Genomic DNA, 16,796 nt, shown 5'->3' with positions numbered 1-16,796 from the left:
ACTCCCGCCCCGTTCCGCCGCGTCCATTTCTGGGCGTTTGCTGCGGAGGGCGAGGAGGAGCCTACCACTTCCGGGCTCGGGCGGCCAGGTCAGCGCTCTAGTTGCCTCTACCGCCTATAAATGTGTGTTGGCCAGCGACCGCGCAGCGGACGCGTGCAGCGGGCGCGCCGGAAGCGCGCCGAAGTCGAGCCAAAGTCAAGCCCGTCTGCGCCCGTCCGCGACAGGACGGGGCGCGGGGCCAGACTCCCTGGCCAATTACGATCTAAACCTATATCCCCTCCAATACGTTATGATAAACAGACTCTACTAAATCTTCAACATGCTATAACCGCACCATGTTTACATTCCATGGATGCTCTATCACTGCACAATTGTCCCGTGTGCCCTTTCAAGCCAGTAGTGGAATCTTCTAAACCCCCCCCTACAAACCTTATAAAAGCAGCTTTGCTGAATTGCAGATCCCTTAGGAAACACTGCACTCAAATCTACCATCTACTCGAGGATGAGGCACTCGACATGCTATTACTAACCGAAACCTGGCTGGGCGAACACTCCGACCCAGACATCATAGAGGCGATGCCTCCAGGCTACTCCCTCGCCAGGCTTGATAGGCATAACGGCCGAGGAGGTGGAATAGCTATTGCTGTTAAAGCCCCCTTACAATGCTCCTTATCTCCCCTGACAATTGATCACTGCGAAGCAGCCTCATTTACTATCATACTGGGGCCCCAACACTCCCTATCAGGTATTCTGATTTACAGACCCCCAGGCACGCTGTGTGACTTTATAGCTAGTCTAGTAGAGGCTACTGCACACCTCGCCTTAAGGAAATCCAGACTTATGGTGCTCGGCGATATGAACATCCATTTTGATGATGTTCTAGACAATGATGCTTCCTGCATAAAAGCTGAACTACTCTCCCTGCAACTCACTCTAAAAAATCTGGACCCTACTCACAGACAAGGCCACTTACTCGATCCCATATTTTGTAACTGGAACGGAGCGGAAGTGCTTTCTCCTATCCCCGTTCCCTGGTCTGACCACTTTGTCATTCCCATACACATAAGGATATCTGAGTCTGAGCTTAGATAGGAGAATACGCAGGTATATTTAAATCGAAAGTGGAAATACTTTAATTTACCCACTTTCGTGGATGAACTTGCAGCAACTGGACCTCCCGAAGGGCTTGATTGTGAGACTGCTTATACGTGCCTGAAGAATTGTGTCCAAACTGCCCTAGATAAGACTGCTCCGATTCGTAGGTCACGTGTCAACAAAAAAATGAGAAAATCCTCCCCTTGGTTCACGTCAGAACTTCAGACTATTAAGACCGTCTGTAAAAAATTGGAACGCGAATGGCGCACCAAATTCTGCCCTATAGCTAAAAAACACTATAAAGAAGCCCAAGCGCGCTACTACAAACTCATTCGCTCCGCTAAAGCCCTCCACTACAAATTCCGCATTGGAGAAGCGGAAAACTCTTCAATGGAGCTCTTTAAAATCTTTAAGGAAATATCTGTGGTATCCAACGAGAGTATTGCTCTGAATGACTCAGTCGATACGTGTAATAACATCGCCACATACTTTGCCAGCAAAATTACAAACATCTATGCCAACTTCTCAACCGAGCCACCCTCTGGTTCTGACTTCATGGAGGACGCTGAGATTACTCATGCTAGAACTTGCCTAAACTGCTTCTCGGTCCCTCCGACTCCTAATTTAACCAGTATCTGTAAAAGCATTAATTCTGGCTCTCCCAGGGACCCTGCCCCCCCGAAGATTCTGGCAGCCAGCCTTGAAGTCTTAGAACCTCATTTCAGGCATATCCTTCAGTTATCCTTTGCCTCGGCCACTCTCCCTGTGGAATGGAAGAAAGCTATTGTTCTTCCAATAAAGAAAAAGCCTAATGTCAGTCAAGACACCCTCGAGAACTTACGGCCCATCTCGCTGCTACCTTATCTGGCGAAAGTAGCCGAGAAAATAGCGAATAAACAACTTATGGCTCACCTTGAGTCTAATGACGCTTTCCATATTTCTCAATCTGGTTTTAGGGCTGGATACTCCACAGAAACTGCCCTGCTGAGAGCAACTGAAACCCTACGGGCGGGTGCTGATCAGGGCCAGACTATGGCACTAATTATGCTGGACCTCAGTGCCGCGTTCGACACTGTAGCACATTCCATCCTGCTGCAGTGTCTGAACAAAGCCGGGGTCACCCAAGAAGCACTGGGCTGGTTGAAAGCATTTCTCAACGGCCGCTGCTTCCAGGTTCAGAGAGGCGTACACCTCTCTGATAGCATACCTCTAGAACAGGGGGTTCCTCAGGGCTCTGCCCTGAGCCCTACCCTGTTCAATCTTTACTTGGCTCCTCTGGCTGTTGTGGTCCAATCGTTCGGCATTGAACTAGTTTCATATGCCGACGATACCCAACTTCTCATCTCCTTGACCCAATCACCCTGCAGGGCAGCCGACAACTTTAAAACTTGCATGCAGGCATTGGCAGGCTGGATGAACCAACACTGCCTGAAACTTAATGGCTCCAAAACGGAGGTTCTGGTGATTGGTGGCAAGGACACGAGTTGGACCAAGGAGTGGTGGCCATCTTGTCTGGGTCCATTACCCACCCCATGCCAATCAGCCAAAAACCTGGGGATCTGGATTGATCCCAGACTTTCCTTCGACAGCCATGTGCACAAAATGGTGGGGAAGTGCTTTGGTGTTATGAAGACCTTAAATCGCACCCTTGATCTCCTTCCTCTTGAAGCAAGGCGCACTATGACCCAAGCTCTTGTGACCTCGAGGATGGACTATGGCAATGTGCTTTTGCTCGGAACAACGCAGAAAAACATAAGGAGACTTCAAGTGCTCCAGAATACCGCTGCACGCCTAGTCCTTAGACTTCCTAAAAGAGCGGCTTCTAAACCTGCCCTTGCCACCTTGCACTGGCTATCTATAAAGAAGAGAGTCCTATTTAAAGCCCTCCTTATGTGCTACAGGATCCTCGCACATTCTGCCCCTCCCTACTTGACCGACCTAGCTATCCCCTATGAACCCACTAGAACTCTCCGGTCTGGGGGAACAGGTCTGCTGAAAATTCCCCGTGTAAAAAAAGCCAGAATGGGAGGCCGCTCCTTTCGTGTAATGGCAACCAAAGAGTGGAACCAGCTCCCGATGAGCATCAGACTAGCTGACTCTGAAGCTACCTTTAGAAAGCTTCTGAAAACTCATCTGTTTTCCCTGTAATCTCCTTTCCGGTCTCTTGACTCTTCTTCCACAGCGCGGGGACACGCCGGGATGGCGTCACCAGGCGCTTTACAAGCCCCTTTATTAGGACAACAATGTGCGATCATCCGGACCCAACACTAGGCGGCGATCTAATGCTAAGATATGAATTTAGCAGCCCACATGCCTCGAACGTTTATTACCATAATCCAAGGCACACCACAGGAGCACGTCCGCACACAGCAACCTCCAACTGTAGAAGTCGCAGACTCACAGTTGAAGATCACAGGTAAGGAGTGTCACGAGAGATGCATCTCTTGAAAGAAAACACTCTTCAAGAGATGCGCGTGAAAGAACACACAACATAATAACATAGTGCACGTGAACTATAAATAGAATACTTACAATATTCTATGAACTCTACACCGAGACTCCCGCAAATGGAGCACTTGTAATGCAAGCAAGCAGCACGTCCGTCACAGTCTGTGGCCCCCCAGTCATCAGCAGCCGGCACAGGCAGACATACGGGAGATCGCCAGGCGGAGGGAAACCGGCACTGCTGCCTGCTGAGCAGAGGGGCCTGTCGCCACCTGTCCTATTTCCCATCTTCCACTAACAATTCTTTCTGGTGACCACCCACTTTATTCTGGGACCATGATTGGGACTATTAGCATGGTTCATGGGCGAGTGTGGTGCACCCCATCTTTACATGTGCTCTGCTGCCATAATTTGAAGGGCCCTTAAAACAAAGGACGGGGAAGTAGCAGACTTTGAATGAATGTTGAAGTGCATGTTAATATGAAGGAGGCCTTGATTGGAGCATTTAGTACTAACATGGATAGGGGTTCAAATATACCAGGTTGGGCAGAAGATGCATTGAGGCATAAAACTGAGCACAACCAGCAGACTATATCATCTTAATATGACAACATAATGTAGCAGGTCCTGAATATAAAATGTCTTACAGCACAGATACAGTATTATAATTTTCTGACACACTTTTGCAAACCGGAAGAAATACACACCGTTTCTGGGCTGGAAAACTTGCTGGAAATGTGGAAGGTGATGAGGTTTTCCCCAACAATGTTATATGAGACTCCATAACCGTCATCAGCCACCTGTGAAAAATAAACAGAAAAGAGCGCATGCAAGAATCAGGGCCAACTGCAATAAATGATCCTGTTATGATATGACTGTCAAGAAACCTTTCTTTGATTCTACCAGAACGCAGTGGCCACATGTCCCAGCCATGACATGACTCTGCGATCATAGGACTGTTATGATTATTTTACGTCTTTACACAATGGACCTATTAACACGGCCCGTGCACAAATGCCAACTTCACATCTTGATCCCAGCATGTACCTGACTCTGCTATAAATGTATCATCTGACTCTTGATTACATGGCTGCGTCATGAACCCATGGTCAAATGAACATTTCATAATGTGAATTCATCACCTCGTAATCCCATGGTAATGAGATAACATGCTTACTGATTTTCAGAGCACAGCATCCTGCAATCACATGGTCATTTCATAGTCTTATCATTAGGAAGATACATGGACTTGCATGAAATTCATCAGAGATTGATGAGCAACAGTTTGAATGCACAGAGTACACACACAAACATATGCATGTAGACACACATGGTTTGGATGAAAAACACTTGGCGATACTGGGAAGTGCAAGCACAAAATATATCAATCAGACCTGATATTGGAATTCAGAAATTCAATCTCTTACCGAAATGAGGTATATGCAAGGAACAAATTGAGCTGTATCCAAACTCCCAGTGTGGTGGGTGAAATATCTTTGTGGATGGCCATTACTGCTTTTATGAATTCCTCGGCCAGGGCGACTGACGCTGGAATCTGGGGACCACGGTTCGATCCCCGGCTCCGGCGGCAGGTTAGCCCAGCACCATGTGACTCTGGGCAATAGCTCGCTTAATCTTCCCGACGACCCCCAGCGCCTAGAGACCCTTACGGGTGATTGTGCGCTTTACAAATGTGGACTTTACTTTACTTTACTCTCTTGCTAGACCCCTAGGAAAGGCTACATCACTGGATTCCACCTTTTATACTGATCACAAACATCAGCCTACCCCATCCTCAGTTATACCCAGAGGTATAATCATACTCATTTGCACTGAGATTAGATACGAAATGAAAAAACGCCTCTACCCTTCACGAAATTCTATGTGAATCACTACCTTCAAATTAATACTCATAAGCAAGTAGTCTGCACAAGCTCACACATGTGAGATTGCTGACTTTGTAACTTCACACAACTTACATCTACTTTTCATTACTGAGAGATGGTTCTCTTCTACATCTTCACCAACATTCCACTGGTGGTACCAAATAACGAAATACTCATGCACCAAGACAGGCTACAAATGAACAGAGGTGGCCTCACAAAGACACATGGAACTTTGCTATTGTATTCTCTCCCGTATATAACTTCTTTGAACTTCTTTGTTATTATTTACACTCCTGCATGCATCGCCTTTGAACTTTGATCTATGAAAGTGAAGGAAAACAAAGTTACATGCTTCCCAATCACATACCACCTTCCATACTACAACCCTTCATTTTTTGAATATTTGAATAAACCTTTCTAGTTATTACCACAATCAAAACACACTGCTACTTCAACATTTTTAGAAATGTTAATGTTTCAAGGAACATAATTCAAAGACTATGTGTAAAATAAAAACAAAAACATATACACTACATCTTTTACAACTTTACTACTCTTCCAACCGATAAATAATGCCATACCATGCCTTTATCAATTTCTCCTCTCCTCTACTACATCACAACATCTGATAAACATTTCAAACTAAATTAGATGGAGCAACGTGCAATTTCAATCCTGACCACACAACTGATGATACAGAACAAGTCAATCTAAATCACGGAAAATCTTGAAAAACAAACTAATAGATATGTCAATTGAGCAGCTAGCTCAAAAATCATAGACAAGGTTACACAATTAAATATTCCCAATTGCACATAAGACCACATCAAATATTGCAAAAAATCCACTATAAGCTTCATAAATACCCTGACTCCTCTCTTGTGGGTTTTTACCAACAAGAAATAAACTTCATTGCACACCAAATAGTTCAACAACGGCAAAAGTGCAACAACAGGCAAACTGGAAAATACCTAGTGAAAAGTACTAACTGATGAAGCACTCCAAGCAATGAAACAAAAATGAAAAACCTAACTCTGTGGCAAACGTTTTCAGAGATCAGATTAATGAGATGGCAAACCACCAACATTTTCTATTCCACTCAGACACTGGGTCAACCCTACCTAACAATCAAAAAAGAATCCCAAGCTCATCAACAATTGCCAACAACATTACCAATTTCCTCTTCAACAAGATATAAAACATTCACAAGAAGCTCAAGCAAATTCTCATACTATTCCTCCACTTTGCATCTCGGAAGGATTCACTCTTAGATAGTAAGCATTCCAAAAGTAGGAAGCACAATTCTTACTTCAAAATAAATCCTTCACCAGTCCCTCATCATATGTTTACAATCCAAAATTAAATTGTTGTGTCCAGAAAACTATCTTTGTGGACTTCATAAGATTGATATAATCTGCGCTAGAAGAGTGCATGTTGCCCGCCTCGCTACAGTCGGGGTAAATCACACCGCTAGTAGTAGACCCAAAAAAATTCCAGAACCTAAGACCAGTTTCTAAACTTCCCTTCCTTGGGAAAACCATTGAGAAAGAGTTACAGTTAAATGTCTTGATCACATTTCCAGAAAAAACACACAAAAGGGAATGCCTCAAGAATTCAACAGTTGTATTGTAGAGTTTGTTCTCTTGTTTCTTCTCTCCTCCTTTCATGAAGTACACAAAGTTCAATGGTGTTAATATCAATGTGCTCTTCTCCAATATCAGAATAATATGGGAGTTGTGGTATGAAGTCTCAAAACAATTCTCTTTATTATTCTTCAATGGTTCAAAAAAACAGCCCGGTCAACACTTTTTGTCCTCCGAGAGGACTTCATCAGGGTATATGTATTCCTTTACAGCAATGTCACATCGAAGTCTAAGTGTAAAATGGATCAGTTCTTCGTGGAATTCTTGGAGCACTAGTACTGCTCCTTTTATGTTGTTGGGAAATACCAGGTGACCACATATAAATATCACAGCTTAATGGCCACATCCCCTTGGGTTCTGTAAGCTCAGACCGGATAATACGACACGCCACCCAGTCACAGACCTTCTTCACAAAGGAGGAGAGAAGAAACAAAGAAAACAAACTTCACAATACAACTGTTGGATTCTTGAGGCACTGTCTTTTGTATGTTTTTTCTGTTTTAATGTATTTATGATTTGGAGTAGTTTGACCATTAGAGGTGCAGACCACTATTACCATGTGGAATTAGCACTTGTGCAGCTGTCTTTAGCCAGAACTACTCTTGCTTTGAGATTATTTGATCACACTTCCATCAACATCTAAATGCCCATAGATCTGGATTACATCCCAAATTCAGTTCATGAATGAGCACTCGCCAAATTCTCAACAACAGTTTCTGCATTTTGGACCAAATTCATGTTTAGCTACTTGTATTTTTTACCTGTCAGCTTCATTCAACACAGCTAATTACAAAATTATGCTAAGCATCCTTTCATGCAGGATCTGATAGAAAGCAAAGTTCTGAATTGGTTGAAATCCACCCTTACTTAGGTTAAGGCTCTATTTCTCAAAATGGTCTACTAAAGATGTAGTATATTAAGCATATTTCAAAGAAAAAGTAATAAACTGGATCAACTCGTTTTATCTGGAATTGAGCCCAGTTAAAACAGAACTCTTCCTCCTCTGCTCCAATGATTTTCCATGGTTCTTCTTCATCTAATTACTACACTTCATCACTGTACCTTCATTCCCAATACACCTGTTATGTTATGTTATATAAGTTTACAAACAATGAATCCTTGCATACTTGCTATGGAACGTGAAGTGCTTCTCTCTCCCAACGAATTATGAGTGCATTACAAGCTCTAGTAACCTGACATCTAGATAATTACAATACATTATTAGTAGCACTTTCCAAATGCATTCTTGCCCACTTCAAAGGCATTTTACTTGCTGGAGCTGAAATTTTGAAGCCAGAATCATGTTTAAACTAGCCTGTGTAATTCTGCTTTCCCTAGTGTGTTCACTTCAACACAGAAACCCAAGCCTACTTTTCAGTGATCACTATGAACGCGTTCTGCAGCCCACTTTACTGATCCCTCCCACTATGCTTCAATGTTACTTTTCTATGTCACTCTGTTGTTTGTAAGTGTTACAGGGCCTAAGTGGCAATGTCCATGCTACATAAAGAAAATGTTACATATGCTGTAAGCATTTACAAGTAAGGTATAGTGCTGTAGATTCAAATGCTTTGCATACTTCTGCTATCAAGTGTTGGGCTAAGACATTATTGTTCAGCCCCATGAGGCTTGGAAGAACCATGTTAAGGTTCCAAACTGGGGCTGTAGGTGTTCCCGGGGGTATGACTCATTTGCGTCACTCTATGAACCCCTTGACCATCAGAATCCCTAGGAGGGATGATTGCTCCCTGTTCTGCATCTACACCGCTGCAGTGGCTAAGAGGAGGTGTATAGAGGTATATGCAAGACCTGCCTTCAGAAAGTAACAGTTGATGCATTGAATCTTGACCTTGAAGGGGTCCAACTGCCTGGAGATGCAATAGTAGACAAATCTCTTATAATCGGCTGCATAGCATGCATATGTGGTGGGCCTACATCCCTCACACAGTGTTGTCAAACGCTCCTCACAGAGGCTTAGGTAGCTAAACTCTAAGACCTATAGTGCCAGATCACTAGGCTGAGCTGTTTATGATCTGTGTGCCTGATATGGCTCTGATGTTGCATGCGGAGGTGCAGCCTGACTGGTAGCTTCTTGTGGGTGGTGATGAACATCTCCAGGAGCATTAAGCACAAGTTGTGCCTGATCCAAGTTAGGGCCACAAGCATGAGGTTCACAGACACCTGCCTCAAATGCTTCACCACTTTGGAGATAAGTGGGAGAGGTGGAAAAAGCAAAGCAAATATCCTTGACTAGTTCATAAATCATGCATTTCTCACAGACTTTGAGTTTTGAGTACCTTGAGGTGAAGCGTGGGTATTTTGCATTTTCTGATGGGGTGAAGAGATTGACAGCTGGGATTTCTCTCTTCTGAAAGTATCTAGGGGTGGACTTATGGGTGCAGTTTCCTCTCTTGGAGCTGTTTATGCGTCCTATTAAACAGTTCCACAAAGCTATTGTCCACCCCAGAACGTGTTCCAATAAAGCTGGTTCATGTGACAGATTGCCCATTTCAAGGTCCTTTGTGCTAGTGTGGAACACTGGGGAGAGTGGGTATCCCCTTTTTCTGTGTGTAGTACACAGCTGTCATGTTGAATAGGACACACTTGTTGCAGACAAACAAGTAGAAGGCTTTTAGGGTTATGCACACGCCTATCAGTACCAGGTAATTGATGAATCATCCCTGGGGAAGGAGAGTTGTGCTGTCTTGTACAGTCATGAGATACACCTTCCACCCAATAAACGATGAATCCGGGGTAATGTTGCCTGTGAAAGAGGTTCTAAGAATGACCTTCTGAGCAAAAGTTGGTGCAGTTCCACCATTGCAGAGAGTGCTGAGTGCTGGATTTCATTAACAGTAGATCTTCCTCTTGACCGTCCGCTTATGACCATTTTTCATGAGGCACTATTGCATTGGGTGCATGAGTAAACTGGCGGAAGGCACAACTGCTTTGCAAGATGCCAGGATACTCAAGAGCTTCAATACTGTTCTTACAGGCAAGGGACGAGTGGACTGAAAAAGAGGCAGCAGCTGTTGAAACCTTCACTGCTGGTTCAGTATGCTTTACCTGTGACAACATGTATCATTGAGCCCAGGAAGGCCTGGATCTGTTGGGAATAGGGATGAGACTTCTTTGAGTTTACAGTGAACCCTGAGCTGTGGAATAGGGTTAGCTCTGCCTGAATGTGTGCTAGGCATTGTTATCTGCTGCTGCTCTTGATCAGCCAGTGATTGAGAAATGGGAAGATGTGGATGTCTGCTTTCTGTTGATGAGCAGTCACTGCTACCAGACACTTGGTAATAACCCTTAGAGCCATAAGGCCCCTGAAGTGCAATATAGTGGATTGATTGTGCTATTTTCTTACCACAAGGCAAGGATACTGGTGATGGGTGAAGTGGTGGAAGTAGGCATCCTTGAGATTTAACACTGTCATGAAGACTCCCTGATGGAACAGTGGAGGATGTCCTGTAGAGAAGTCATATTAAAGTTCTCCGACAGGATGTACTGACTTTGAAGCCTCGGGTCTAAGTGGACTGGAGGGAGCCATTTTTCCTTAACATCAGGAAGTACAGTGAATATATATATGCCTTTGCTTAAATTTTGTGAGATTATTAGCTGTATTGTGGCCCATTGAAGGAGCGCTCTGACCTCTTTTTACATGCAAGCAAGGTGGTCTTGGTTGAGGGTGTGTTGCTCTGGCGCTATGTTGGGTGATGTGGTGTGGAATTCTAATCATCAGCCCTGCTGAACCACTGCCAAAACCCTCCGTTCTGTGGTGATTTCCTGTCGTCAGCAAGAGTGGAAATCCCTTAATCTCCCTATAACAAGTGTTGTTTGAACAGTGGAAATTTAGGTGAGTCAGTGTTTGGGAACAGAGGCTCCATTACAACAGCCATCTTTACCCCAGCCCTTATCGTTGTTGCCTTTGTAACCTCTCCTAGAGTATCTTTTGCCTGTCTTGGGCCCGTGAACGGCCTTTTGCTGACCTGGCCTTGACCCATTCAGAATGGCTGTTCGCAAAAGTAGCCCTCGGTGTGGCAGACTGCAGGGCACCCAGTTACTTTACAATGTTGATGTCTTTCTTGATGTTCTATGACATCTCAGCCACACAACCGATATTCCACATAGAATGGGATGTTAAGGAGGTGTTGATGGACCTTAGTTTGAACCCCGAGACTCAAAGCCATGCATGCCAACAGAGCAGAATGCTGGTATTTACACTGTGAGAAATTATCTGCGGCATCCAATGCACAGTGGATATTTGAGTTGGAAATGATCTTTCCCTGCAACCAGTTCCTTAGCCCCTCTCAGGAAAAGTACTGCACTAGGGCCTTCAACTCATCCCAGTGATATATGTCATATACCAACAACAAACAAACCAAATTGGCAAATCCCCACTGGGTGATTGCACCAACTGCTATATGTTTTTTTGCAGCATGGATGGGCTTACTTCCCTTGTCTGGCAGGTCATCTCCTGTTGCCTGGGCAGAGACCTGAGGCCTGTGTCCTTGCCTAGTGGACCATTAGAGGGTTATGGAGAACCTGGCCTTTGATGTAAAGGGAGTCATTTGGAGAAGCATTGAATTTCTTTTTGACCTATTCCTTCACCACCTTGCCCTAATCGGGACTTTTAAAGTTGTCACAGAATTACTTGTGCATGGGCAGAATTGGATTAGGACTTCTGTCTTAGAGAGGGCCACCACCAGAAAGTCATCCTCATCCTGTAGGGCAGTAGTTCCCAAACTGTTTCAACCCATGGCTCCCTTGACCTACTGGTCGCGGCTCCCCATTATGTTACTTTATTTCATTTGGTGTTGGGGGATGCAAGATCGGCCTCGGGAATACTACCATTTTTCTCCCTGAAAATAATTGGGATGAAGCAGATGAAGGAATTATAATCATATATCGCCTGAAAGCATGGAAACACGTCTAGTACCACAGAATTACGCTCACAAACCGAAGACCACGCCCACAGGGAACAAGTGTCTAGTCGTGTGCAGGTCCAGCCCTCATGCCAAAGAAATAGAAGCCAACAGTGCCCCATTCCATGGCTTTTCAGATAGCCATCCACATAGAAATTAAATGAAATGAAAGGAAAAGAAGATTTTTAGAACGCAAACATTCATTCGCTGGTGTCAAGTCGCTACACCTCCTCTTAAATGTGCCGTCTTCTCAAAGTCATGGAGTGTTCTAGATTTGTTTGTGTTGCCTGCATTTCTATGACCAAGCATGCTAGAAGTATTCCTGTGAGGTAACCTGTACATCTAGAATTGCTGGAAGGAGGTAGTTGCGTGCAGTTTAACATGCACAGATTTTACTGCAACCAAAGTAGCCATGGTCATTTTCTCTTTAGTCTGCCAAAGCCCTGAATAAATACATGCATTTATTCAACATCAGGACTATCGTCCATGTCATGCTGGTCACATTGTGAGGCTCATCAACGAAGCCCTGCGAATAATTTCTCCATCTTCGATCACATCAGTTTAAGGAATGGCAAGTACCAAATATAGACCATATGACTTCCAAGAAAGCCAGTGTTATGTGTTTGGTACACACATAACACTGGCTTTCTTGGAAGTCATATGGTCTATATTTGGTACTTGCCATTCCTTAAACTGATGTGATCGAAGATGGAGAAATTATTCGCAGGGCTTCGTTGATACATACAGTTTGCCTTTTGGAGCTTTCTGTTCCCTCCAAATAAAAGCATGTGTATTTAGAATTACTATAATTGAATTCCTATTACATATCTGATCTTTGGCAAGTTACTACCAAGTTGGGGCAAACTATGGTGGCCATCAGAGATGAGCGAGCCCCCAAAACCGGTGGTAAAAGCTAAGAACCTGGGGGTGTGGTTGGATCACAAACTCTCCCTCATTCAACAAACGAATGCTACGGTTTCAGCCAGTCACTTCTTAATAAAAATAGTAAGGAAGATCCTTCCCTACCTTCGGGTAGGCACAAAAAAACCAGTAGTGACATCCTTAATGCAGTCAAAACTTGACTACTGCAACAGACTTCTGGGAAATGTACAAAAACAATGTTTGAAAAAATTGCAAAGTGTACAAAATTCAGCGGCATGGCTACTATCCAACATTCCTAGGTATAACTCGATCACTGCTGAAATTCGTAAACTGCACTGGCTCCCGGTGGAGCAACGGATTACATTCAAGGCTCTCTCTCTAGCCTACAAAGCCCTCAGCCATTACAGCCCGGTCTTTCTGCAGAATCTGTTCACCTGGTACGGGCATACCAGACATGTTCGTTCCCTTCGGTACTAAACTTCTGCGGGTGCCAAAAATCCGCACCTTAAAATGGGGCGGCCGCAGTTTCCACTTCTATACCACCAAGCTACGAAATTCTCTCCCATTTGAGCTTAGGAGCGCCCCTGCCCTCACCTCCTTCAGGAAAGGCCTGAAAACCTGGCTGTTTCAGAACTAGATGTAAGTGCAGACCCCCGCTGTCCACAGCGCCAAGACACCTCCGGGTATACTGCGTTTTATAAATCATTATAACATAACATTACATAACATAATGATTGAAATTGTGAATTTGCGTATCAATCATTTTTAAAGGCCTCGAGGCAGATTAACACACATCTTGTAGTTTTCTCTTCTTTTAATATTTATTTTAAATTTTGAAATCGTTTCCATTGTTTCTGTCTGTCGTAGTGGTTGTTGTCTGCTGTCCCAGTAAATAGAGCAGGTAGCTTTTGTCCCCACTACAAGAAACAGATTTCTAGAAAAAGGTATTTTAGGTCCAGCAGCTGATTCAATAATCATGTCTGCTGTTGCACTCACAGCAGGATGGGACCACCAATCTGGGAGAAGCCCAGCTGATCTATGTGCTCAATTAGTTAGAAAGTGAGTGGTATCTAGTCTGTACGCACGACAATTGATGGAGCCTTGCATGTACTTCATTTTCTGCCTTTAGAAAACTTCACTGCAAAAGTTACACACAGGAACTAGACAACTAGAGCAATGTGCAAATAGCGAGCCGCAAAATATATCAGAACCCCCCAACGTAACTTTATCTTTTGCTTTGGGAAACAAACGGCACAGAACAAAATGCTCTATTTTCTTTTCTGTTTTCAAGAACAGCGATATTATATGTGTAGAATTCAAGGCTTCTTGGAAATTGTCAGACATTAAACTGTTCCCAGTATTAGTGGCAGCACTCTTTAATTACTGTAAAAAGCCACGATGTGGTATTCTCATGTGGTGGTTTTCACAGGTTTTGCAGCCTGGGTAAAAGGCTTAGCTGGGTCCCTGTATCCTCAGATTTATCAGCTAACGCTGGTAACAGCTGTAGTAGGCCAGAGCAAAACAAGTCTAACAGCTGGCATCCTAATTTGCTACTGGTGGTTCCCAAACTCTGTGCATGGCGCCCCTGGCTAGTATTGATGGCGCATCAGGGTGCGGCGGCGCACAGATTGGGAACCACTGCTGTAGGGCATGCATGTCGAGCCTGTGGTGGTGGTCTGCACACTGAATTAGGGCATAATACACAGTATTCATACTCATACAGCGGCGATGGTTTGGCTGGGAAAGTCTCCAGGTGAGGATTGTCAGCAGGGTCAATGTTGTAGTCATCCCAAGAGTCACACTCATCCCTCGTCTCAGCAGGTTTGTCATAAGAAGTTCCCTCTCAATATGAGATACCAGGGTCAGAAAAAGAATGGATTGACCTTGCAGAAGATTCTGGTGGAAGTGGAGGGATGGCGAGTATGGCTGTGGTGGTGGAGAGGCAGTGGTGAGTGCTCGGATGTGGGATCGGGCAGGTGACAGTGCCCGCATTTTCAAGTGTGCCCAGAGGCTTTCCCTTTGGTACATTAGAGACTGTTTATACTGAAAGGAGAGGCAGAACAAACAGGATGATTCATTATGGCCAGGGGAGAGGCAGAGGTTGCAGACACCATGCTGGTCCATTCACAGATATTTAGAGTTGCATGTTGGACAAAATTGGAAGGACGTCTATTTCATCACCCCCTTACTGTCTACATCCTCCCACAGAGATTGAAGAAGACACTACCGAGACAGGGGTTAGGGTGTGGGCTATCTGGGTGTTGAGGCAGAGCGGTCATGGTCTGGTGGAAGAGGAGAGGTACACCCATCAGGGGAATCTTGGGCAGTGATTATTTCCCAAGCATTTGTCTTGATGAGTAGAAAATTAGACCTGAAAAACCTATGAAGAACTCATCAATCTCTGAGCAGTGGTTGAAACGTTCAAACCCAATGGTGAAACAAACACAATCTAAAGAGGAGTCTTTGCCACACATGCTACAAACACAACTATTTTCAAAAAAATGATTATATGAATTGGTTTCCACTGACCATTTCACTATGAATTTGTCAAAAATAAATGTCATCTTCAGTCCCTCAGTACACTTTGCCTTCCTAGCATAAATGCAACAATTAGTTTAGAAAGAATTCATCTATCTTACATTGCAGTGGTGAGTTTGGGCATCATATCCCACAAAGAGAAGAAAGAAAATATAATGCAAGGGAGTGAATGATAATAGAAAGAGTGGGGATGTAGTGATGAATCAGGTGGCTATAGAAAAATTAGAGATAACAGAGGAGAGGAAGCACTGATGGGCAGAAAGAGAAGAGAGAAATGTAATTGGTAAAATACAAATATAAATCGCAACAGCAAAGGGAGAGTTGGCAAGTAACCAGAACACAAACAAGTGGCAGAAGCTTGAGACAGACAATTATGAGTCTCCACACAGAATTTAGAGTGCCACTGGAAGCAGAAAATAGAAAGCATGGAGAAAAATCAAGAGTTAAAGAAAGGCTTTAGATATCATTTTGGCAGGAAAAAAGTAAAAGGAAAGGTGAGTGAGCAAGGAAGCGGATACAGAGAAGAGAGAGAGAGAGCGAGAGAGAGAGAGAGAAGTGAGAGAGCATGAAAGGAAACAGTAGATGTAGAGAATAGCACCTTCCTCTTTAGATAACCCCTCTTACCGGTCCGAATCCACCCCCAGCGGACACATGATCTGGAAACTTCGTAATATCAAACATTTTGAGCTGCAACTGGGGGGTCTGACTAGTGGAAAGTCGCCATGGTTCAGAGAGCACCTGGAAAGAGAAAGAGAACATCACCGGTTGACTTTCTAGAAAAAAGTATGAATATCTGAAGACAGAGTATTTTCTGAGAACACTGGAGAACTCCTGCAAGGATGGACAAAGAACTGAGGTAGGCCGAGTGAGATGCAAATCGATGGGAATAGTTGGTGAAAGGGTGGAAAAGGGAACAGAGCTTAAGAAAAAGAGAAAGCGACGGGAGTGAGCTAGAAAGAGATGGTAAACTTGACAGGATTTTTGTGTCAGGAAATTCATACCAAGGCAATCACCCACTCGTGAATCTGTTGTCTCTGCCTGCTGAGCAGATCTGCGATCAGATTGGCTATTCCTGGAAGGTGTTCTGGTAGGAGATAGATTTTGTGATGCATGGCCCACTTCCAGATGGTCTGTGCAAAGTGTGACAGTTTGAGAGAGTGTGTCCCTTCCTGTTTTTGTATCTAATACATGGCTGTCATGTTGTCTGTGCGTATCAGGACAGCTTTGCCAACTAGGTGAGTATGAAAGGGTTTGAGCGCTAGCAATACTGCTAGGAGCTCTAGATGATTTATGTGAAGTTGCTTTTGCTGCTGACTCCACATGCCTGAATTGTGTGAGTTTGGAGATGAGCTCCCCAACCAGTGAGCGATGCGTCTGCTGTTAGC

The 16,796-nt window shown here is 44.2% G+C and overlaps 1 protein-coding gene across 5 annotated transcripts in view; it reads right to left on the bottom strand.

The window, feature by feature from the left end:
- Positions 1–16,796, bottom strand: part of CPT1B (carnitine palmitoyltransferase 1B) — a 300,240-nt gene that overhangs the window by 20,961 nt on the left and 262,483 nt on the right. For 4 of the 5 annotated variants that reach the window (XM_078677942.1, XM_078677941.1, XM_078677943.1 and 1 more), the window contains 2 exons: positions 16,036–16,149; positions 4,248–4,340 (listed from right to left, as the gene is read on the bottom strand). In XM_078677942.1, coding sequence (XP_078534068.1) covers positions 4,248–4,340; positions 16,036–16,149 — 207 coding nt within the window. Of the gene's footprint in view, positions 1–3,469; positions 4,341–16,035; positions 16,150–16,796 lie in introns of all 5 variants that reach the window. The other variant, XR_013607878.1, reaches the window with a different exon arrangement.

The sequence above is a fragment of the Lissotriton helveticus genome, chromosome 1_1, assembly GCF_964261635.1.
Source record: "Lissotriton helveticus chromosome 1_1, aLisHel1.1, whole genome shotgun sequence".
In the NCBI taxonomy this organism is placed as follows: Eukaryota; Metazoa; Chordata; class Amphibia; order Caudata; family Salamandridae; genus Lissotriton; species Lissotriton helveticus.
The sequence above is the reverse complement of the archived record's forward strand: the minus strand, read 5'-3'. Positions and strand labels throughout refer to the sequence as shown.